General features: G+C 41.9%; 1 protein-coding gene across 2 annotated transcripts in view; it reads right to left on the bottom strand.

The window, feature by feature from the left end:
- Positions 1-18,417, bottom strand: part of slc66a2 (solute carrier family 66 member 2) — a 49,298-nt gene extending 30,881 nt beyond the window's left edge. The window contains exons 1-3 of one of the 2 annotated variants that reach the window (XM_033637581.2): positions 17,622-18,417; positions 16,822-16,955; positions 12,581-12,631 (exon numbers count right to left, since the gene is read on the bottom strand). In XM_033637581.2, coding sequence (XP_033493472.1) covers positions 12,581-12,631; positions 16,822-16,955; positions 17,622-17,824 — 388 coding nt within the window. In that variant the 5' untranslated portion in view covers positions 17,825-18,417. The remainder of the gene's footprint in view (positions 1-12,580; positions 12,632-16,821; positions 16,956-17,621) is intronic. The other variant, XM_033637583.2, reaches the window with a different exon arrangement.
- Positions 18,418-25,361: the final 6,944 nt, after the last annotated feature.

Raw genomic sequence — 25,361 nt, 5'->3', positions numbered from 1 at the left:
AGTCCCTCACATGTTTTCTATACATTTCTTCAACAGTAAATGCCCCTAAAAACCAAACTGAACCATTACCGATGTTCAAAACAACAACTTGACCAATAGCCGATACCAATGCTTATTTTGGTTTCGTAGTTATTTATTCCCCCCTCTGTGCCAGGGAAACAAAGTAATCTTCATTTAAAAAAACTGATAAAAAAATTAAATGTAACGGCCAAGAATCAAAAAGAAATTAGTAAATGGTTTAAAGTCATTCAGCCCTTCGATATATTATGTTTGAATGAGCACAAATTCAACTAGAGCACTTGGAGAGCGCTGAACTCCGCCAAGCAGCTCGGATTTCCCGCCATTTTATTATTTTATCCACTTCGCTTCAACCGATCACCACCAAAATTTCCTTGTTCCATTATCAACCTTTCCTGAAAATTTCATCAAAATCCGTTCAGAACTTTCCGAGTTATTTTGCAGACAAACAGACCAACGCCAGTGAAAACATAACCTCCTTGGCGGAGGTAATAATTATACACATTTATGAAACAATCTTTAAAATAGCCTTCTTACATATGAGAAACTTTTTTTTACTGTATATATCATAATTCGTTCTCTGATGTCTACTTTATATTGCTGTGAAAACATCAAGTTTCTCCTCTAAACGACTGTATTTATTTAAGTTTCTACATTTTACAAGATCACATTGAACACATCAAGAGGATGTTATAATTTACCTTCACCCAATAACTAATTTTTACTGAATAGACCTTGAACACATCATTATTAGGGTGCGTCCCCTGATGTGTTAATAGTAAGTTGACTGTGTCCTTTCATCCCAATCTCTGTTCATCCCAATCATTTTTAATATTGTCCCCAGGACGAGAGTATTCGTCAGTCTCGAGCCCTGCTTTTTAGCCTGCGCAAAATTGATGTGACGCAATGGAAAAACATTGGCCACTGCCATTGGTGAATGTCGTCTTAATTGCTGATAGGCCAGTGACGGTCGAAAAGGTGAATATGGTCCAATACCAATGTGCAACCATTAAACCAAGCATCCCTACTTGTCAATAAGCTAAGTTTGCTAACACATCTGTACCAAGCCTTTGACACAGTGGCCAAACCCTGGAATTACAACTTCTTGGTCTGTCACATGATGCCTTTGGGCCCAAAAAGACTTTTTCCTGTAGACTTACAGTGTGAATCAATGGGTACAATTTTTTATAAGCATCACAACCCCCATTAAATGTGTTGTTTCACTATCAGGATTTGATTAATTCAGTCTGGAAACATTTCAAAAGTCTAGAAGAGCTGCACGATTGAATAATTGTATCCCCTTTCTCGTTAGCGGAGGGCTAAGACAGCAAAATTCTTCAGTGTGCTTTCTCTATTGGCCCAATGATGCAGTAATTTTACACACAGAAGTTGAGCTTGTTGGCTTCATATGCTACTGAGCAACTGTCATAGGAATGAAAGGGGCCCTAAATTCAACACTGTATCCAGTCCTCTTCATACATTTATGATCTGTACTTAAATGTTGTACAGCATATGGTATAGCTACTACATAATGTCAGCTTGCTTACACAAGTGTGTGTCATAGTTTTGAGCTTATATGTACTGAGATAAATTAAATTCAGTATCAAAACTACAGTTTTCCAACACTTTCAAATCATATTCCTCTGCCTCCTCCTGGTGCTTCTAATGGTGTTTGCAAGAATCCACCACACATGGAAGAAAATAGACAAAGCAAAGGAGTCTCTAACGCAGCTATCAAGCGTGTCCATCACTACTTGTGAACTGCGGTCAAACTCAATCTAGGCAGCACTGATCAAATATAGATCAAAATTCAATTACTGCATGGCCTATTTCTCACATTATTATTATTATTATTATTATTATTATTAGTAGTAGTAGTAGTAGTAGTATACTGTGTAGCTTAAAACAAGAATGTCTCCTCTATTTATCGGGCAATGATTTGTTTTTACTTTGACTGTTTTTAACAACTTGGCCAGGTCACAAACTTTCTAATTTTACAGGCTAACAGTGACTGTGTTTCCATCCAAAAGTGATTCGAATCATTGCGAAATGTGCATTAAAAGAAATATGTATTCTATGTGTTTCCATTAAATGAACGGACTTTGGTGAAAACTACAAACTCCGCAGAACCGGAAACAAAACAAGTCTCGCATTCTTCTTCTTCTACGTTTTCTGGCGGTTGGCAACCAGCTTGTAAATGCATTACCGCCTTCCCGACCCGGAGTGTGGATATCACCATGGAGAGAGGAGCGCTACGTCCAACTTAATTCGAACATAACTGTTTCCATCCCCCGTTTTGCGAATCAACATTTTTTCAAATCAACCAAAACCCGGCTAAAGCGAGCATATTTTAGTTTGTGCGAATCAGGGGATTTTAATTCCAATTTTGGCGTTTCCATCATAATTTTCCGATGTGATACTTCTAGATGCGCATCTAAACAGGCTGATGGAAACATGGCTAGTAACTACGTTTCTGAAAACATTTAAGGTAAGAAATATGCAGTGCTGCAGTAACAGAATCTTGATTCAGACTGCATATGCATGAGCACCTCTTTATCTACAAGATCAGTTTGTGAAATAAAAACATTAAGAACTTTTTCTTAACTTTTTCCTGCAGTCTCTGCTGTCAGGGTGCGGGGAGTCAAGAAGAAAAGGAGAAGAGGTAATGCATGAAATCTCTGCAGTGAAATTCAATGTATTTTTTCTAAACTCTTACTTATGAACACATTTGGCTCTGACAATAAAGGCAACATTGTGATTACACAGTGCCTCTCAATTATTTGCACAGTCCTCATCTTGCAGCTCATGTTTTAGTGATTACACTCTTCATACCAGTGCTGTGCTGTCATCATCTCTTAACCCTTTGCGTGCACACTTTGAAGATGCACGCAAATCTGCCTCCAATTCCGAGCAGCAGAAAATGTAAAGACAATATCTTGTCGGCAGATCAGTGTGTCACATCATTTCACACTGACCGCTAACAGATCCCAGTATTGCCCCTCAGCCATACCCTGCCATACACCTTCTCTTGCTGTGCCACTTCTGTACCCTGGGGCATCCTCCTCCCCCTCTTTAATCCCTGTGCCGTGTGGCAGCCGCCGCAGCACTGTGTGGGAACAGGCTGGAGCTGCACACAATGGACTCCCTGTGATGGCCAAACGTCTTGTGCACAGCCTGGTTTGAAGTCCCACAGAGTTGTGGTACATGTGTAGGAAGATGCGGGTCAGAGATGGAGATTTCAACCGCTTGTTTACCAACTGTTCCCTGCCAGCTTCAGTTAGGCCCTGGGAAAGTCTATGGGGGGAGTTGAAATAATGGCTCGCTGTCGCTCAAAAGCACCCATGGGAGAAGCAGGAATATTATTATGAAAGACAGTTTTAACAGCCCGGGAAATTGAACCTCAGATTTAATTTTCTAAAATTTGGACAGGGAGCGCTTCCAGTGACTAATGGGATTTCACTGCTGGGACAGAGCACAGCAACTTCCCTGCACTGCCACCCTAACTAAATGCTAGGCCTCCTCGATACAAAGGACTGAGGCTAAAAGTTAGGCCTCCCATCCCCAGGGAGGGGATAACTGCACCTGCAGGATGCGGTCATTTATTCTAAGCTGACAAACCCAATGAAGCTACAGGTACAAAGCCCCATGGGACCAGAATGAGCAATGAGCCATAACCAAACAATAGAGAGAGATGGAAATCTCTTGTGTAGCCATATACCTGTCCCATCGTTAAGCAAACATCTCTGTGGTCACTCAATCATTGTGACATTATCGAGATAACTGCAGATGTTTGAACAGGGCACTACCAGCACAGGGATGGTGAATTTTACTTTTGTAGCAAGGTTTTTTCAATTTGTGGATGCTATTCCAATAAAACAGTTGTTATTAAAGAAGTATTTCAATGCTGGAAAGATGGTCTATGCAATAAACTGGGCTGTCTATGCAGCAGAAAGACACAAATACTTATAAAGTTGGTGCTACGTGACTAGAGAAAACAGAAAAAAAGGGCTCTGGTATTAACTTTTGCTCGAGAAGTAGAAAAAAATACAACTATCACAATGCACTGTGATGCACCGGACCGATAATGCTCCCGCTGGTAGGTGACCTATGGGAATTGCCCATCCAAAAACAATATAACATCTAGCTGATAACAAACAATCTCTTATTATAATTAAACAGGAAGGTAAAATATGTTTCTTTAAACATCTGGTGAAAAGCAGAGAATTCAGTAACAGAATCTTGGTTTAAATTTGGTCACGACTGCCTAGTTTTATCGTTTGATCTGAGTTTGGTCCATGGATAGATTTATGATTTCTTCGCCACAGAAATAATTTGTGTCAAGGAGAAATGTTACACACTACTGTTACTGCCCCCTTACAGCTAAGTGTTGCTCACCAAGCACCCTACGCCCAGCTAGCCTCCTCACTAGCATTAGCTAAGCCTATGTTCACATTAGTTATAGCGACTAGCTGTGGACCATCACCAGCAACATCTGTATTATCTTTCAACATTAACATTTTTGCCAGCAGTAGAAGTCATTACAAAAACATTGTCGACTTACTTTTGTAACGTTACGCCGACCGGCTGTTCTCACACAGTCAGCAGCTCCGAATGTTGGTGCACATTTCCAAGTAGGTGGAATTGATCACACACTGGGAATCCAAATGGTTCCCTTATGGCTGGAAAATTATTAAAACTTAATGACAGCTCCTTTTTCAACGTAACCCTAATGACATCCAGAACTTCTGCCTGGACCCTTAGAACCACCTCAATGACATCTAGAACCTCATTCAGGACCCTTTGAACCTGCTTTTTTGCCTCTAGGACCTCCATCAGGACCATTAGAACCACCCTAATGACATCTAGAACCTCCTTCAGGGCCCTTTGAACCTGCTTTTTGGCCTCTATAACCTCCTTCAGGACCATTAGAACCACCCTAATGAACACTAGAACCTCCTTCAGGGCCCTTTGAACCTGCTTTTTGGCCTCTATAACCTCTTTCAGGACCATTAGAACCACCCTAATGACCACTAGAACCTCCTTCAGGACCCTTTGAACCTGCTTTTTGGCCTCTAGGACCTCCATCAGGACCATTAGAACCACCCTAATGACCACTAGAACCTCCTTCAGGGCCCTTTGAACCAGTTTTTTGGCCTCTATAACCTCCTTCAGGACCATTAGAACCACCCTAATGACCACTAGAACCTCCATCAAGGCCCTTTGAACCTGCTTTTTGGCCTCTATAACCTCCTTCAGGACCATTAGAACCACCCTAATGACCACTAGGACCTCCTTCAGGACCCTTTGAACCTGCTTTTTGGCCTCTAAGACCTCCATCAGGACCATTAGAACCACCCTAATGACCACTAGAACTTCCTTCAGGACCCTTTGAACCTGCTTTTTGGCCTCTAGGACCTCCATCAGGACCATTAGAACCACCCTAATGACAACTAGAACTTCCCTCAGGACCCTTTGAACCTGCTTTTTGGCCTCTATAACCTCCTTCAGGACCATTAGAACCACCCTAATGACCACAAGAACCTCCTTCAGGACCCTTTGAACCTGCTTTTTGGCCTCTAGGACCTCCATCAGGACCATTAGAACCACCCTAATGACATCTAGAACCTCCTTCAGAGCCCTTTGAACCTGCTTTTTCGGCCTCTAGGACCTCCATCAGGACCATTAGAACCACCCTAATGACCACTAGGACCTCCTTCAGGACCCTTTGAACCTGCTTTTTGGCCTCTAGGACCTCCATCAGGACCATTAGAACCACCCTAATGACCACTAGAACTTCCTTCAGGACCCTTTGAACCTGCTTTTTGGCCTCTATAACCTCCTTCAGGACCATTAGAACCACCCTAATGACCACAAGAACCTCCTTCAGGGCCCTTTGAACCTGCTTTTTGGCCTCTAGGACCTCCTTCAGGACCATTAGAACCACCCTAATGACCACTAGAACCTCCTTCAGGGCCCTTTGAACCTGCTTTTTTGGCCTCTAGGACCTCCATCAGGACCATTAGAACCACCCTAATGACCACTAGAACTTCCTTCAGGACCCTTTGAACCTGCTTTTTGGCCTCTAGGACCTCCATCAGGACCATTAGAACCACCCTAATGACCACAAGAACCTCCTTCAGGACCCTTTGAACCTGCTTTTTGGCCTCTAGGACCTCCATCAGGACCATTAGAACCACCCTAATGACCACTAAAACCTCCTTCAGGACCCTTTGAACCTGCTTTCTGGCCTCTATAACCTCCTTCAGGACCATTAGAACCACCCTAATGACCACTAGAACTTCCTTCAGGGCCCTTTGAACCTGTTTTTTGGCCTCTAGGACCTCCATCAGGACCATTAGAACCACCCTAATGACACTAGAACCTCCTTCAGGGCCCTTTGAACCTGCTTTTTGGCCTCTATAACCATCAGGACCATTAGAACCACCCTAATGACCACTAGAACCTCCTTCAGGGCCCTTTGAACCTGCTTTTTGGCCTCTAGGACCTCCTTCAGGACCATTAGAACCACCCTAATGACCACTAGAACTTCCCTCAGGACCCTTTGAACCTGCTTTCTGGCCTCTAGGACCTCCATCAGGACCATTAGAACCACCCTAATGACCACTAGGACCTCCTTCAGGACCCTTTGAACCTGCTTTTTGGCCTCTAGGACCTCCTTCAGGACCATTAGAACCACCCTAATGACCACTAGAACTTCCTTCAGGACCCTTTGAACCTGCTTTCTGGCCTCTATAACCTCCTTCAGGACCATTAGAACCACCCTAATGACCACTAGAACTTCCTTCAGGGCCCTTTGAACCTGTTTTTTGGCCTCTAGGACCTCCATCAGGACCATTAGAACCACCCTAATGACATCTAGAACCTCCTTCAGGGCCCTTTGAACCTGCTTTTTGGCCTCTATAACCATCAGGACCATTAGAACCACCCTAATGACCACTAGAACCTCCTTCAGGGCCCTTTGAACCTGCTTTTTGGCCTCTAGGACCTCCTTCAGGACCATTAGAACCACCCTAATGACCACAAGAACCTCCTTCAGGACCCTTTGAACCTGCTTTTTGGCCTCTAGGACCTCCATCAGGACCATTAGAACCACCCTAATGACATCTAGAACCTCCTTCAGGGCCCTTTGAACCTGCTTTTTTGGCCTCTAGGACCTCCATCAGGACCATTAGAACCACCCTAATGACCACTAGGACCTCCTTCAGGACCCTTTGAACCTGCTTTTTGGCCTCTAGGACCTCCATCAGGACCATTAGAACCACCCTAATGACCACTAGAACTTCCTTCAGGACCCTTTGAACCTGCTTTTTGGCCTCTATAACCTCCTTCAGGACCATTAGAACCACCCTAATGACCACAAGAACCTCCTTCAGGACCCTTTGAACCTGCTTTTTGGCCTCTAGGACCTCCTTCAGGACCATTAGAACCACCCTAATGACCACAAGAACCTCCTTCAGGGCCCTTTGAACCTGCTTTTTTGGCCTCTAGGACCTCCATCAGGACCATTAGAATCACCCTAATGACCACTAGGACCTCCTTCAGGACCCTTTGAACCTGCTTTTTGGCCTCTAGGACCTCCATCAGGACCATTAGAACCACCCTAATGACCACTAGAACTTCCTTCAGGACCCTTTGAACCTGCTTTTTGGCCTCTAGGACCTCCATCAGGACCATTAGAACCACCCTAATGACCACTAGAACTTCCTTCAGGACCCTTTGAACCTGCTTTCTGGCCTCTATAACCTCCTTCAGGACCATTAGAACCACCCTAATGACCACTAGAACCTCCTTCAGTTTTTTGGCCTCTAGGACCAGCCCCAGAGCCAGAGGAAATCCAAAGTTTTGGTTTCACTTCTTAAATTAAAAAGATTAAGAACTTTTTCTTAACTTTCTCCTTCAGTCTCTGCTGTCAGAGTGTGGGGAGTGGAGGAGGAGAGATAATGCGTGGTGAAATTCAAGATATTTTTTCCATCATGCAACTTAATGTGGCGGTCAGGGACTCTGCAAAGAGCTGAACACCTTTCTTATGAACACATTTGTCTTCAACAATAAGGCAATCATTTTTGCTGGCAGATGAGCAGGGAGATATAACACTTCGTTTACACATATAAGCCATATTTTTATGATACAAAGCTGGTTGAAATCCCTTTAACAACAATACACTGAGCTGCTGCTTCACAAACAGCCATGCCACCCCGGAGTCTGAAACCATAGAGACGCCCTGAAGTTTGCATACAGGATTTTCAATCATGGAGCAGAGCCTCAGTTTGATGGTTTGCTTGCTGACACAAATTCATTTATATGCTGCTGGAGATTTTGAAAAATCCAATCAGGGTTTCTCCTCTGTCAGGTCTTCAACATAACTAAAAGTAAAGTCTGACTCTGGCACACATTAGACAAAGTGAAACTTCCCCCACTGTCACAGTCACAACTTTTTACACGGGTATTTTATCTCAGTTTTTCCCTCCAAACCTTTTTACCTCCACCTGAGTGATCGGCAGCATTTCTGAACCTGACACAGCCAAATGATTTGATCTTTTAATCTCCTTACAGGATTGCAGCAGCCATTCTTCCATATAAATCACACTGAGCTGCTATGACACCAGGATGTCTCCCGCCTCCAAAATAAAACTACACAGTCTACAACAAAGGACGACACAGTACAGCACAGATGTGGCCAGCTGTGCAGTTATGGTTGGGGCATCGCAGGCGTTCTTTGAACCATCACTTACATGATAGTATCTCAGCTACCAAATGACACATTATAAAATACAATGCTTAAAATGTTGCCAGACAGCCATATCTATTATAGTACAGCCTAATTTAGGCATCCTGGCAAGTACAATTAAAAGTCAGCTGCACTCTGTTTTTATTTCTGAGAACAAATGTCCAGCTGTTTGATGGAGACTCCTGGTGTGATAATGAAGGTGTGCTGCCTTGAGAGCAAATCTGCGCTACGGTGAACGCTTAGAGAACATAAAGGGAACAAAGGGAACAATAAGAGACACGTACAGGTTGAGAATATGTCCTGCTGACTAAACAACACTATGGTGAGTCACTGCAGAAAGACACAATGTGAGGTTGTTCCACCTCACGGCTGCACGCTGACATCAGTTTGGTTCTATATATACTGTTAGCGCTCTATAAAATTTGCTTTGCTGTATCTCTGATCCTATATCCATCTCACAGCACTGACGCTGACCACAGTCGCTCCAGGCCTCTAAAGTGACGCTGCGTGTCTAACCAATCCACGACTCTGCTCCACTCCTTCATCTCTTCCTTCCTCTGCCTGGGTGTTTTTATCCTCATATCAATAGCAGACTACAACATGCTTACCTTTGATATTTCTACGAGCAGATCAATGAGCCGGCACAAGCCAGCAAAGCTGCGATCAAAGAACACCATGTTCTGTCAACTGTAATGATGCTTGGCAGAGTTCACTGATCGATGAGCGTTCGTAAAGGCGCCGCAGAGCCAGCTGCAACATGTGGGCACAACTGAGCCAGGAGCACAACATCTGGGCACCGGAGACAAGGAGACATCCTGCTCCTCGTCTGATGCCAGAAACAGGCTGGACCACAGAGAGCCATCATGTTGCTGAAAATGGTTTCTGCTCCTGCTTCTCCAAAAATGATTGAAAAACAAAAAGAGGGTACAAAATAGTACTTCAATACCGAGCCATCTAGTGTGCATTAGTCAGTCCCAAGAGGAGAATTTGTAATATATTATACCACTCTGAGCCAAGTGTGCTTTTTCACCTCATACAAATATTGTTTCCTATTGCCATCTAGTGTCCATGGCAGGAACAACAGCCATTTCTCCACTAAAACTATTTCCCAATTCCATAGTGCAGACTTTCTGTGTTCAGTGTGCACTTTGTAATTAAAGAAATCAATGTCCAGTTTTATGCAATCAGGAAATAACATAATCATCAGACATAAGCCAAATTGTTGTGATGTCTAACATTTAGAAAACAGGAGGAGTTAAAGGAATACTTCACCCACAAAGTGACCATTTGTATATCAACTATTCACCCTGTGTTATATTGATTTTGTAAAGACAACTTTGCTTTTTACACATGCTTCTGGTGAACAAAGAATCCAAACACAGATGACATTCTTGATGTTTGAAGTCATAGGGGTTCTCGTTTTTGTGAAAAACTTATCTATGCTCTCTTCAAAGCCAGATTCCATTAACAAAAACAGGGATTTTACCTCGCTGAACATGGGAGCTGCTGGTCTGCCGCTGCCTCGATAAGTTAGTTTTTTGTTTGACTTTGGTGTTTAAGAGGGATAGTTCAAATTCACTTAAGTCACTGAATAGCATAGAAACTACCAGTTGATGCAGTGGTAGATCAGCAGCTCTTGTCTTCAGCCAGGTAAAATTACAGTTTTTCTCATCAGAGTCTGCACACTTGTCTGGCAGAGATGCAATGGACGTTTTGATATAGTTTCGCTGATGAATGAGAGCTATTAAACATGGTTGTCTTTTACCTCTCTCTTTTTTGATTCTTTGTTAATCGGATGAATGTGACAAAAGCAAAGTCTTGCATCTACTGTAAGTTCACCACAACTATGCTAGCTAATGTCACAGCTTAGCCAAGGAGGACGCCGGTAATGGTCACATCTAACGTTGCCACAAGCATGACGCCTGGGATCCACTGGCGTTTTTTGTGTCTGCCATGATGCTTATGCCTATTCATTTCCTATGGATCGGGTCAAACCGTTGCTGACGTCCCCACAAAGTATTTTGGGTAGGCGGCGCGGCCATGTGAGCAGCTCCGGCACGTCCAAAAGTTGACCGCGACTCAACTTTATGCAAATTAACCCGTCAGACGCGAGGACACTATCCAATGAGGAGCAAGCTCGGTGGTGGTCTGTCATGACGTTTCGTTTACTTTCCCTCTCTGGAACAACATGGCAATGGAAGATAAGCTAATCGTAGCAGTGGCAAGAGCTTTCCTATAGTAGCCGCGTCCATCTGTATTTCCGCATATTTCCAGGCTCCGCCTCCAAAGTGTCTTTTTCAGGGTAGGTGTCGCATCTGGCAACGATTCTCGGTGACGCCAGTGGATCCCAGGCGAGAGCCTCTTGTCCATGAGGAGATGCACAGTGATACAGTTGGCTAGTGTAGTTCAATAGAAAGAAAATAGTTCCTACATGAAACTGCTCACAACAAGGTCTGTGGATTATCTTGAGCAACCGAGTCATGATTTATGAAAAGAGACATTGCTGTTGAGCTTTTCATATCCATCCATCCATTTTTTAACCACTAATGCGAAGCCGGGTCTCGGGGGCAGCAGACTGAGCAAAGTACTCCAGACGTCCTTCTCCCAAGCAACGCTTTCCAGCTCCTCCTGGAGGACCCTGAGGTGTTCCCAGGCCAGATGAGATATAAAATCCCTCCAGCGTGTTCTGGGTCTGCCTCAGGGCCTCCTACCAGTGGAACGTGCCTGAAACATCTCTAACAGGAGGCGCCCAGGAGGATCCTGATCAGATGCCCGAGCCACCTCAACTGACCTCCTTCGATGCGAAGGAGCCGCAGCTTCGAGCTCCTCTGGATGTCCGAGCTCCTTACCCTATCCCTAAGGCTGAGCCCAGACACCCTCCGGAGGAAACTCATTTTGGCTGCTTGTATTTATGACTTCGTTCTTTCAAAACTCATGACCATAGGTGAGGGTTAGGACGTCACGCTTTGAGCACCACAAGCCAAGAGAAGGCAGACATCTCTACCGCCAATATCTCTAATATTCGGAAGTTTACTTCTTAATAGTCTTGGTTGATAAATAGCACTACAGGTAAAAGGAAAAATATCTGTCTGTCCCTTTAAGCAGAACCTAGCAGCTCTTCTCCTGCTGAAAGTGCACCTGTGGCAGCTTGACATATCCATTATAAGAGAGGCATTGTGCTGAAACCAAGTGTAGTTCAAAGAACAGTCTTTAAAAGCCGGTTAGAAGACATCAACTTGCACGAATCAGCCATTAAAAGGTGCTTTATATTCAAATTTCAGGCAGTATAAAAAAAAGCATGCACCACTTTAAGGGTCATTAAACACACAGGAACACACATCTGGTTTGAGAGCTAATATCAAACAGACATTTCAAATGGCAAAGATAAAAGCATTAAGTTAGAAAAACTACAAGATGTCAGCAGAAGGCTTCAAACTGTGCTATCAACAGGTTAGTTCACTGTGACTCCTAAACTGTCCTCTCATATACATGACAGATTTAAGCACAAACAATGCATGCAAATCACATTCACATGGGTTTGTCAATGAAAGCTGTCTGGTCCGGGGGTTGCTACGACGGATGGACAGTGAATGTGCTTCGTGAATCAAACATGGATGCATCAGCAGGACTACATGCAGGTGAAATGAGCTCATGCTTCATTCAGTCATGTGATAAATGGTGTTAGTCATCGGTTAGTGTTGGCTGTGCTGGAGGGGGAGCCACACTGGGTCGTCATGCACGAGACACAGAGATGGAGAGGCAGATGAACTACAACTGATGTTTCATGGCAGACATAGTAGGTTCTGTACATACCCAGAAAGAGCCTCTTAGGGATTCTGATCTCCTCGTCCTTACTGTCTGTCGCTACAGACAAAAAAAATAAAGGGGGGAAAAACAGGGAGAGAGAAAAGAGCTTGGTTTTCTTCAATTATTTTAGCAAAGCCTGAGGTGATCCGAAATGCGTCAGGTTACTGAGCTTGGGCATGACTGTGTGACACCATGTGACAGTTGGGTCAGAAGTTTGAGGTCATCATGGGCGATTCGTGGAACCGCAAAATTACTGATTGCCTCCAGGATTAAGGCCTTTAAACACCAAGGGCATTTTTTGTACAAATAATCTGCACTGCGAATGAAGGCATCAACTAAACAGACGTCATGTCCCAACATCACAACAATAGCAGACCTGTTGCAACTGGAAAATTCATTTTTAAATGCTGGACATTTTTCCTGACTCCTGGTTGTCAAGATGGCTGACTGGCCTGCAGCTACAGGTTTTCCTACAATATTTTAGTTTCTGTCATGGATTCCAGAGTTTCATTCATTGAATCTGTGAGTGTCATCTGACACTGAGCCTTCAGACATTAACGTTCATTATTCAGGAGTCCTCCCCTCCCCTTTCTTCAGACTGCCAGAGGGACAGGAAGCATAGCGGAGCATCCAGTCCTGGAGCAGGAGTACAACACAGCACTGCATACAGCACGTGATACAGGCTTAACACACATTACTTAGCAAACCAAAGAGGACTGTTCCTTATCCATTTGTGTGCATAAGGAGGTGCATATAAAACAGGATCCAGTGTGTCAACATGTGGTGTTGAATAATTTTGTGAGGCTGTTAAGAAAGACACAGTGTAAGTTTGATTACAGGAACAGTAACATCACTTTGGATTGGGGACATTTTGTATTACTTCCCTTTGTCTCAGTTGTTTATTAAGGGCACCTAATGCAATGATTAGCAAATCCTTCCTGACAAAGATGAGATATCGTTTGTTCAAACTGATAAACTCCATTATTTTTTGTAAACATACACTCATTCTGAATTTGATGCCTGAAGCATGTTCCAAAAAAGGTTGGTACAGGGATGACAAAGACTGGAAAAGATGTGAAATGCTAAAAAAAAATCTGGAACCTTCCACAGGTGAACAGGTTTATCAGTAACAGGTGATATCATGATCAGGTATGAAAAGGGCATCCGTGAAAGGCTCAGGTGTTCTCAACAAAGGACGCTGCAAATTTCACTTTGTGAAAAACTCTGTGGGCACATATTTCAATTGTTTTGGGAAATCATGGACGTTGTGTCCTCGGGGCTAAAGAGGACAAGGACCATCCAGATTGCTACCAATGCAAAGTTTAAAGCAAGAATCCGTGACGATATGAGGGTGCGTTAGAGCCCATGGCATCATGGGTAACATGCACATCTGTGAAGGTACCATGAATGCTGGCACAAGTTTTGAAGAAACATACGCTGCCATCCACACAACTTCTTTTTCAGGGATGTCCCTGCTTATTCCAGCAAGACAATCCCCCAATCCCAAATGGATCCCTTACAGACTCGCTGACTCAAGCCCTAAGCTCTTACAGACCTAGGACCAATTCCATTTCTTCCCCTTAGCCCTTGTCTTGGCCCTTCCCCTTGGTTTTGCGTGTTCACGTGAGGGGAAGAGGTGTCCCAGTTCTCCGTCAGGTAAAGAGCTAAGCTGACGGAGAATTGGGACACCACTTCCACTCATGTGAATGCACAAAACCAAGGGGAAGGGCCAAGACAAGGGCTAAGGGCTAAGGCCCAATCCCAATCCCCCCCTTGTCCACTACCCCTTAGCCCTTGGCCCTACCCCTTGCCCTTGGCCCTACCCCTTGCCTTTGCCCACTACCCCTTGGCCCTCGAAATGAAGCAACGAGGGGTAGGGGTTAAAATCTTTCCCTAGGAATTGGGACACCACTCACTACGTCACCGCGTCTGTTACGTTCGCGCATACGTAACTATTTTAAACAGGAAGCTGTGAGCCATCTACATTTCCAACCAGCATCTACAATGGAGTCTCATTCATCCTACTGATCGCATTTGCTGTATTCACCATGCTTCATTTGATGAACGACAGACGACAGGGGACTTCTGCTAGTTAGCTGGTTAGCTAGCTAGCTAGATAGATAGCTAGCTAACCAGCTAACATTACGAGGCAGCATAGTTATAGTAGCTGGCGTGTTATCGAAATGTGAAAAATCTGTTTTTTTGCAGAACAGGACAAATGACAGATAGTGCAAGCTAGCTAGCTAGCTAACAAGCAACCTGACAACGGTAACGTTAGCTATGTATGAACTTTTCCCCCGTCTCTTGCTCGGTGGTAGCCATGGTGACATCTACCCCTCGCTGGCAAGTCAGCATCTGAAATCCCTCACTCTGAAGGGCTAGTTTCATACCCACTACCCCTCGTTATGCTCCCTAACCCTACACGCAAAAAGGAACTGGGACACCACTACCCCTCGCGGGAACGCGCAAATGTAGGGGTAGGGCCAAGGGGTAGGGCTAAGGGGGGGTATTGGGAATTGGGTATTTCTGCGATAACGACGGGTATTTCAGCGATAACGATGTTCTTGACGATACAAATCATAAAACAAAGAATTGGAACAAAATAAGTGATCGAGTTTCACAGTTTGCTTCATATATTCAGTAAAAACTAAACTAGTGTCTCATTTCTTTAGTTTGTGAACAACAACAGTAACTCAGAATGAGATTCAGATTCTGTAACAATATTAATAGTTCAGCTAAATCAAATCTGCCACTGATTACACATTTAAACAGCTCCCAGATACAAAAAATGTCCCCTGGGATCTATATATATAAGTCAACAGCTGATTTCCTTCTTGGAGTAAAATCCTAAATGACTGAGTTTTTTTTTTTCCACCTGGACCTTTATGCTCTGCCATTTCTCCTCTAATCATCAGCTGTAACCTGTGACAGGCTGTTATGATACAGTCACATATATGGAGTTTATTCACGTAGGTTTCCATCAGCAAAGGTTTGTGACAGAATCAAAGAGGAGAGGGAGAGACGCTGTGCTGCTGCCAGAGGAGCCGCTGAATGAGTTCCCTCTGAGCGCTAAGAAAAGGAAAACATTCAGGACGCCACAGTTTATTCCACACTACTGAAGCTGCTCCTCTTTTTACTGGAACCACCAAGGAGTCGCTGATAATTTCACTTTCAGACATGCTTGTTGTTGCCGTGGGTAACAGTATGACATCAATATGCTAACAAGTGGAAACACTGAAAGTATCACAATATGAATTTTTCAAATTATAGTAAAAATTATACAGGTATAATTGTGAACAAGATGACATGGTACACCAGTCCAGACCTGTCTCCTATTGAACATGTGTGGTGCAAAATATAACGCTGTATATCAAGCTAGACAGGGAGATAATATCACTTTCAAAACTTCAGCAATTGCTGTAATGAGTGCTGTTAAAAGCGAAGGTGATGTCACACAGTGATAAACAACTGCTTTCCAAACTTTTTGAAATGTATTGCAGGCAGATCAAATTCAGAATGAGTGTTTAATTACAAAAACAATGATTTTAAGGATGTACTAATCATTGCATTCTACACAGCATCCCGACTTTTTTGGATTTGGAGTTGTAATACTGTAATACTGGTGCCTGTCCACTAATTGAAAACTAGAAATGGTAGCAATAAAAATGTCTTATGTAGGAAAAATGTAATGCTTTAAAGATTTTTTAAACAGCTACATGCCCGTTCATTTACAAAGACTGAGGTGCAGGATGAAGCCAGTGTTTTTCCTTTAGAGGGCTGATTTCTGGGAATCCATTTTGCATCACACATCCTGCACGTCATGTCACGGACAACAATCATCGGTGTTGTTCAGTGTCAAAGTTCACTTGTAGTTTGCAACACTCATACAATGTGTTGAAGCAGGTTTAACTGGATTATTCAAACGTCGCCGACTTAAGGTCGTCACTCATGGTGGGAGGTAAGGAGACCTGTAAACATCATGCTCACACTCACTCGTGCACAATCATTCAAAGCCTCCTACATTTCTCTGAAACACTCACCCACGCACCTGCCCACACACACACTCTTGCTTGTTCTCACTGTATTTTTATACTCACACACAATCACACATTCGCTCACCCTCCCTCACACACACTCCCACACAACCAAATTTGAAGCGGCACTTAAAAGCACTCACACACACATTCTCTCACACAATAAATCGAGATAACTGAGCCTGTAAAGAGGCCCTGCGGAGGGTTGCTGACCTATGAAGGAGCGCCTCTTGGTGTTGAGTTCAGTGGCCATGCGGACGTTGGTGCACAGGTTCAGCATGACAAGCATGGTGGTGATCATGATAATGCTCTGCCACAGCAGCAGGGTCTCAAAGTAGCGGCCAAATCTAATGGAAGAAAGCAAGTATATAACATGAAGCAGGCATGACATCACCACCATAACACACATGCTTCTCTAGTTGTCTTACAGTGTCTGACAGCCTCAATAAAATGATGGTACTTAGATGCAGCAGCTTGTAAAGATGTTTTTGTCTCCAGATGATATCAACGAGGAAGTCAACTGCAAACAAGCATCCCAGAAGAGTCCATCTGTACCTTTTATCGCTCTCAAAGTACCTGCCACACTAGGCCAACAATTATTTAGAGTAAACTGCTCAGTAGTTTGCTTTTTGGGTTCCTGATAGCTGCTGTTGTGAGGGACTGATGTGCCTTTATCTGGTTGTATAAAATGCAGATATCAAAAGCATCTTATTATAAGTAGAAAACATAATTTAGTTCAGCATACATCCAATCCATCAGCAGCTGAGACTGAGTTCTGTCATCTGTTGCTCATAACGTGTCCACCACTTCAGTAGGTGGTAGCAATGCAATGGAAACCCCTAAGACAATTTATTTAAAGCCGAATTTCAGAGAATATCCCACTGATTCTAGAAACACCTTAAATCTTGTTCCATAACGTGTATAATTTGTTTTACAGGCAAAAAAAGTGTTAAATTGTCAGATTACTGAAGCAGGTCTGGTGTCGACTGAACAGACAGGGAATGATTTATCACCTGAAGAGTATCCGTAGGATGTTTGCCACCAGGAGGACCAGGCACACATATGTGGAGAACCCCTCTGCGTTTTGAGTCCGGCGGATGTCTCTGTACTGGGGGATGTAAGGCACCATCCCACCAAACACCATGGCACCAGCAGCGATCCACGACACCAGGTTGTGAAACACGGACACAATCTGGTCAAACACCTCATCTTCCATGTTCAGCTGCTCACCAGTCCAACACCGGGGCTACAAGTTGTCAAGTGATGTCAGCTGGCTGTCACTGGCTCAGTTAAGACTCCTAGAAGCTTGTTGTCCTCCTCTGGTTCCTTGTGATGACTTTGTGAAAAGAGGAACATCCGTGTTTTGCGTGCATAGTCCCCTCAAACGGATACACAGACAAAGAGGCTGCTACTGCCACGCCATCACAAGCCGAGCTGTGAATGTGAGACGACAAGCCGGGAGGCAGCGTTACAGCAACATCTGGAGACAGTCCAACATCAGTGTGTTAGCGACAGAACAACGCTTAGTGTTTGCAGAGGAGGAGACGGCTCCTAATCTGCTCCCATTTCTCTAATTCAACACTTGTGGTGATGCTAGCTGGCGTTGTTTAAAAGGCTGCACGAAACACCGAAGAAGAAACTCAAAATGTGCCGGAAGTAGTATTAAAAGCCCTTGAACTGTCAGGAAACTTTGAAATGAAATTATTTTTCTGTACAGAGTCTCTATATCATAAGAGTTTCCTCACTGACTGGCCCAGTGTGTGTTTGGTTTGTGTTCTATGGTCGAGCGCACACTTCCTGATACGTAACGTAACACGTCACGCGCTACGTCAAAGATGTTCGACTCAGTAAAGATGGTTCACACACGACCCGGAAGTGTCGTCTTTATTATTATTATTATTATTATTATTATTATTATTATTATTATTATTGTTGTTGTTGTTATTATTATTGTTATTGTTGAACATTTTTATAATACAATACAAAAAGGCAGTTTTATACAGAGCGAATAATTACTTAGGATTGACAACTAAGCAGCAATATCAGAAGTATATGAACATAGAAACAATTAAATAATAAGACAGACCTAAAAATAAATAAATAACCCACTAATCAAAATAAAATAACCAAATAAAACAACACAAGTGGTCAGTCAAGAATTAAAGTACATAAATATTCATAAATATCTCATTTAGATATGCATTAAATATAGGGGTAGTTTTTAAACATCTGCATTTATGTATGAAATATTTGGCCAAAAGTATTAAATTGTTATTCCCAAATTCTGTTTTTTTGTCCTTCATTTGAATACGAAACATTATGTTTTCATACTGTCGTCTTAGCTTGACCATTATGGTAGACAAGATATATATTGCAGAAACCTATAGCAAGCCGTTTTAACATTTAATCGCTAAGTTTGACTTTCCTGAATTACCATTATAGATATCAACAACACCATTTTGACTAGTCGTAATGTCATTGTGACTAGTATGAATTTTAATTGAAGCTATCTCGTCATTCTGACTAGTCAAAACTACAGTTACAGATATCTGTAATTCAGTTTTGACTAGTAAGATTACAACTATATTTGTCATTCATGTGTATGGGGTTTGTCATTATAGATGTCTCCAATGTAGTTGCGGATATCTGCAACTGAATTGGAGATATCTCTAATTCAAGTTCATGATATCAACAATTTAATTCTGGCTATCTGAAACTTAATTCAAGATATCTAGAAAGGACCATGTAGATATCGTCAGTTGATGATAATTAAAGATATCTTGAACTTGAATTATGACTAGTCAAAATTAAATTGTAGATATCTCAGACTGGAATTAGAGATATCTCCAATTCAGTTGCAGATATCTGCAACTACATTGGAGATATCTATAATGACAAACCCCATACACATGAATGGCAAAAGTAGTTTGAATCTTACTAGTCAAAACTGAATTACAGATATCTGTAATTCAGTTTTGACTAGTCAAAATCTAATTACAGATATCTTGACTAGGCAAAACTATGTTGCAGGTATCAGTAATGAATATCCAGTCTAGCTATTAAATGTTAAAACGGCTTGCCATAGTAACCTGTATCTAAATTCTTTATAATCAAAATAAACATTTTATATATATCCACATGTAATTCTTCCTGGGATACATGACGTCATTTTTGTCATTCGTGCGTAGAAGTATCTCAAAATACCCAAAATGCTGCTATAGAATTCTTAATATGAATGATTCCCGTTTTAGATGTCTACAATCAAATAGTTACTAGTCATAATTATAATTGTATATATAAGTACAGGGCTGTTGCCGCAGCAGCCCGGGTTTGACCCCAGCCTGTGGGCCCCTGCTGCATGTCTCTCCCTCTCTCTCCCCACCTCACACTTCACTATCATATCAATTAAAGGCAACAAAAAATGCCCTAAAAAATATTTAAAAAAAAAAACAAAACAATTGTAGATATATGGAATTGCATTTTCCCTTGTAATAATGCTTATTGTAGATATCCATGATGATGCTTTTCAAGTCAAAATGTATTTTGGATATTCAAAATTACATTATGGATATCTGGACCATTTTTTTTTTCATTTTGGACATTTAAAGTTAAAATTGTGACGAGTACCAATTGGACTAAAGATATCTAAAACAGGAATTATTTCTATTAAGAATCCTATTGCAGATATCCAAAATCTAAAAATTGAAAGCCCAATGCACAACAGCAAAAGTGACGTAATTAGTCATCAAAAGAATGATGCTGTGGATTTCTGAAATGACGATTATGGATAGGAAGAATTTCATTATGAATATCTGAAATGTTCATTTTGACGAGGAGGAATTTAATTGCAGATATCTGCAATACATATCGAGTCTAGCTATTACATTTTTAAAGGCCACTTGTACATACCTTAAATTTACTTTTGACTAGTACTATCAAAGTTTTAAATATCATGGAACAAAATTTCTACTAGTAAGAATGAGTTATTGACAAATACTGTGCTATTGTCCCAAGTTGGGAAGTCGTTTTTCCGAATTTGGTGTATTCATGAGCTTTAACTTCCCGCAACCCTGCAGCCTCATGACAACTTTGGGGTTTGTTGCACCTTATTCGACATTTTACTTCACTTTGACCTGCTGTCCTTGTTAATGGACATCCTATGTTGTGTCATCTATTGGTAGCAAAAGCACAATACACTAATCGGTGTAAAGACAACATGGCAGCCATCTCTACGAAGTCAGCTTGCAGCCGATCCCGACACAAAAGTTGACAAGGTCCAAAACCTGATCAGATTTTCATGGTTGAAACGTGTCGATTTATGCTTAATAATGTTTGTAGTTTGGTTTGGCATATACATTCGACCAATTTTAGCAACAGTAATAAGCTGAGAAGCTTTTAATCAGGAAGTACTTATCTGAGGACACTGGGACTTTATTATCGTCTTATTTGAGGACGCTTGAACAGTGACCTCTAGGGGGGTGATCACAAAGAAATGAGACACTAGAGACACGGACGTTTCAAAGACGCTTGAAACGCTGGAAGCGCTTATTCAATACATGCTAGCTACTGGCGTCTGACGCTCAAAAAAGTTGAAAATATTTTAAGTTTTCAGGGTCTACGCGCATCCAAAAAGAAGCATCTACAAAAACACCGGTCAGACGCGCCGTATCATAGGAAAACAATGGTTTTACTGGCGTCGCGTTTCTAGCGTTTCATCTCGGTGTGATCGCTCCTTAACTCGTAGAACTACAAAACTTGTAGCATTGTATGCTTTTTTTGTTTTTCCACAACAATGTTTAGGCATGGAAATAAACTGTTTCATACTTTATTAGACACTTGTGTCTATTAAAAATAGACCCGTCGTCCCCATATGGGGATATCATTTTTTTCCAGAACTACTTTCTGTTCAGAGACAATGCTTAGTTTTATGTACTTACAGGTTCTACTAATTCCAAATAGCTAGAAGTTAAAAATGCATACCGAGCAAAACATGGACGCTACAAAGAAGATGTGTTGTATTCTATTGCTCAGAGCAGGTAAAAACAAGTTGATAATAGGTCAAAGCTTTATATTAAAATGATTTTGTCCCACACTTTTTGCTACACCAGCACATCCCATAAAAAATATTGTTTTCAGTGCTAATAAGCAACTTTTAAAACTAATCTAAATCACTTTACATGGAGTGGACAACTATTTGCTGTAACCATGCTAATGTTTACAGGCTAGTATCAAATTACATCTGAGCAAAAAGTTGTCTGGTCTGTTCAGAAACTCATTTTGTTCCCGATTATTCCCACACCACATGAATGCAGGGTAAATAATAAAGTTCATGTAGCTGCTTCAGTTTTAGGGTACTACAATAATATTGTTCATGCTGACTCACTGTCACACTGTCATGGCTTACAGGGACACTTTCTGCAATGAAAAAATCCCTGTATGCAGTGCATGTTAATAGATTTCACAATGATAATAATATTTTCAAACAGCCCTCCTGCAAACTAAGGCTGGATTACCAACCAGGCACAGTGTGCTCCTGCCCTGGGGCCCCTCAGACCCCTGTACAGATTGAATCTGGCCCTGCTGCTTGCCATAAATATTGTATTGAAGAGCAACATCCATTGCAGAAGGGCCCAATAGAAAATCTCACTCTGCCTATTTTTTCCCGTCGGTAGAGCTTCATTTTTTTAAATATTTCATGTAACCTGGTTTGTTTGAGTTGACTTTTAGCTTCGCACGTCACACCAGTGAGACTCAGAGCACACTGAGCTCTGCACTCCAGATTAACAGGCCTCTCTAATTATGTTCGGCTACACACTAACATATTCACCAGGAGTGACTGTCACCAACTCAAAATCCAGATTATACAGATTTATAAAGGTTTAATGAAACTTATGTAACTCTCATGGCAGACAATCTCATCTCTCATCTGTCACTGTGATCCAGGATAATCTCTTATGTAAACGCCAGAGGACAGGAAATTGTTCCTGCTGCTCTGCATCACACAGGACACACACACACACACGCACACACACGCACACACACACACTAACCTGCCTGACAGGATGAACTAGTCTACAAAGGGTTAATAAAACTGCTCTGCCCATTTGCAACCATGGATGTCAAAGTCAAGCTAGTCACAGTGAGTCAGCATGAGACCGGAAGCTCAGTGCAATATACCTTCATAATAAAACATAATAACGTGTCATTTCCAGCATGTGTTTTTGGGGTGTTGCAGAGGATTTAGGGGCCTGAGCGCAGTTGCTCAACTGCTTTGTTGTTCTACTTTGGATGTTTTGCTGCTATCCCATACGTAACAACTCATTTGACCAATAACTGATAACTGAGACAGAGCTTGTTGGCCGCTTCTGATAGTTTGTGCATCCCTAATATGATATGACATGATATATCAATACCATTATTGTTAGAATAAATATAAATAAATAATAAGAAAAACAAAACTGTCCTTGTCACACAAACAGAAGTAAACTTTACGAAACTTTACGATTCTGCAGATATAGTATATTCTCCACTGAAAACTATGGAGTAGGCGTTTTCAGAAGTTGCGGGAGCCTCTACAGAGGCACACACATCTGCATTTCTTGGCTGCGAGGTCGTTAATGAGGTCATTATATGACAGCTTCTGAGTGAGTTCTGCATCAATGCTGATGACAGGAATTGTTGACCGGGGGACAAAATTTTCAGATTGGGCCCCTCATCCACACCCAGTTCATCAATTTCCAAATTCAGTGTCATAAACCTATCCAGGACATGTTCACATTTACTCTAGCTTTACTCACCTTTGCCAATTCATATGCTTCTTCACACTTTTCTTTGGCTATTACCTCTCTGCTCCTTTCACTTTCTTGTTCTCTCTGCACCCTGGCTTTTTAAATTAGCCAGTGGCTGCAGTTTGCATTTCTACATTAGCAGCAAGAGTCTAGAGATCTAATTCAAGGACCTGTAGTGTAATGTTTACTGAAGTGTGTATACTGTACCTTTAAGTTGACGTTTAAAGATACGTGTTGAAGCAATGTACTCTGTGCAACTGACAAATCACACACTGGTTTATTATTTTATGTATTCTTATGACACACACACTCACTGAGCACTTAAGCATTGTGGTGGAGAAGTACCTAGGCATCATTTCTAAAAATAGCATGAGGATGGGCTCAGAAATACTGGTGGAAAGTTAGGGGAATTACAGCTTGTCCTGAGAATGACCCTGGTAAGAGGAGGCGGTCTTAGATTGTTCAAGAAACATTACGAGTACAAGTAAAGAGGTGGGGTTTAGGATGAAAGGAGAAAAGGTGAAGGCTCAGCAGAAAATATGACACCGTTATGGTGGTAGGATGAAAGGAAAAAAGTGGAAACTCAGCAGAAATGTGACATCATTATGATCAGAGGCAAGTGGGAAGGATTAAAAAAGAGACGACTCAGCAGAAAATCTTCACAATAAAAACGAGTGCGCAAACAAAGAAATTTCAGTTTTGCTCCGGAGCTTGACTCACTGAGCTGTGATGTGTTTGTTGCCTGCGAGCACATTAAACTCAGTTGCATCTGATTCTACGTGTCTCCAGTGATTTTTTTTTTTACCTCTGAGTATTTGAGTTTTTGATATCTAATGGAAAACAAAGAAATTCCGTTCGAGAAGATGGGAACGAGGTCGCGAGCTTTCTGGCCCAGCTCCCGACCATTTGACTTTTGTTTCAACAGACCTCTGCTACTTTTCCCCCCTGCATGTTTCTCTTTTGTCCCTTCTTACTACTGCTTTTACATTTGAAAGACATAACTGCTCACTGGACTTGCGGATGTGCTCAGCTTGTCAGTTTTGACAGATTTTGTGCCTAAACCAGCTACTGTATCATATCAGCTTGTTTAAATTAAATAGCTTGATTAAATAGAGACTTGACATTATACAACGTGAACATACATGTTACCCAACCATCATCATTGCATACCTGTATATGACAAAAAATATCAAAGAGAATAAGAAATTATTTATTTGATTTAATAGTTTAAAAAAAGTCACTCAGCATTTTTATATTTTGTTATAGGTTTCTATTGGCTACCTTACCCCAAAAAAGAAAGAAAAGAAAATTAAGACATGGATGGGTTTGACTTTCATAGCAAATGGCACCATTTATAATTTAATGTGAGTTTTTTTTGTTTTTTTTTTTATAAACACAGATGCAGTTCCAACATGGCAATCTGAATCATCCACACGGCCCTCCCCACCCCATGGGCCCCAGTGCAACCACAGTGCCTGCCCTGTCTATATTTACACCCCTGGTGCCTGGTGAAGTTTTTGTTCAGGGGAACAAACGCACATGTTCTAAACATTGAGGAGGAAGTGTCCCCTGTGTCCCACCGGAAATCTACACCCATGTCTGTGTTAGCTGGCTAAATACAGAGAATAGCATGCTGTAAGGAGATACAACTTTGACTTTTGTCCATGATGGACATATATATGAATAGCCTACATATGAAAATGTAATAACTTTGGGGCGTTGCTGGCTTAGTGGTAGAGCAGGTGCCCCATGTACAAGGCCTTTGCCACAGCGGCCCGGGTTCAAATCCAGCCTGTGGCACCCTGCTGCATGTCATCCCCCCTCCCGCTTACCTGTCCTGTCCATCAAAGGTAAAATGGTCAAAAAATATATCTTAAAAGAAGAAAATGTAATAACTTCATATCTATTCAGTTCACAAAAACAGAAATAATAGAGATGTGAAATGAAACACCCTGATTAGCTATG

Source organism: Epinephelus lanceolatus, chromosome 16 (assembly GCF_041903045.1).
Source record: "Epinephelus lanceolatus isolate andai-2023 chromosome 16, ASM4190304v1, whole genome shotgun sequence".
NCBI lineage: Eukaryota > Metazoa > Chordata > Actinopteri > Perciformes > Serranidae > Epinephelus > Epinephelus lanceolatus.
The sequence above is the reverse complement of the archived record's forward strand: the minus strand, read 5'-3'. Positions and strand labels throughout refer to the sequence as shown.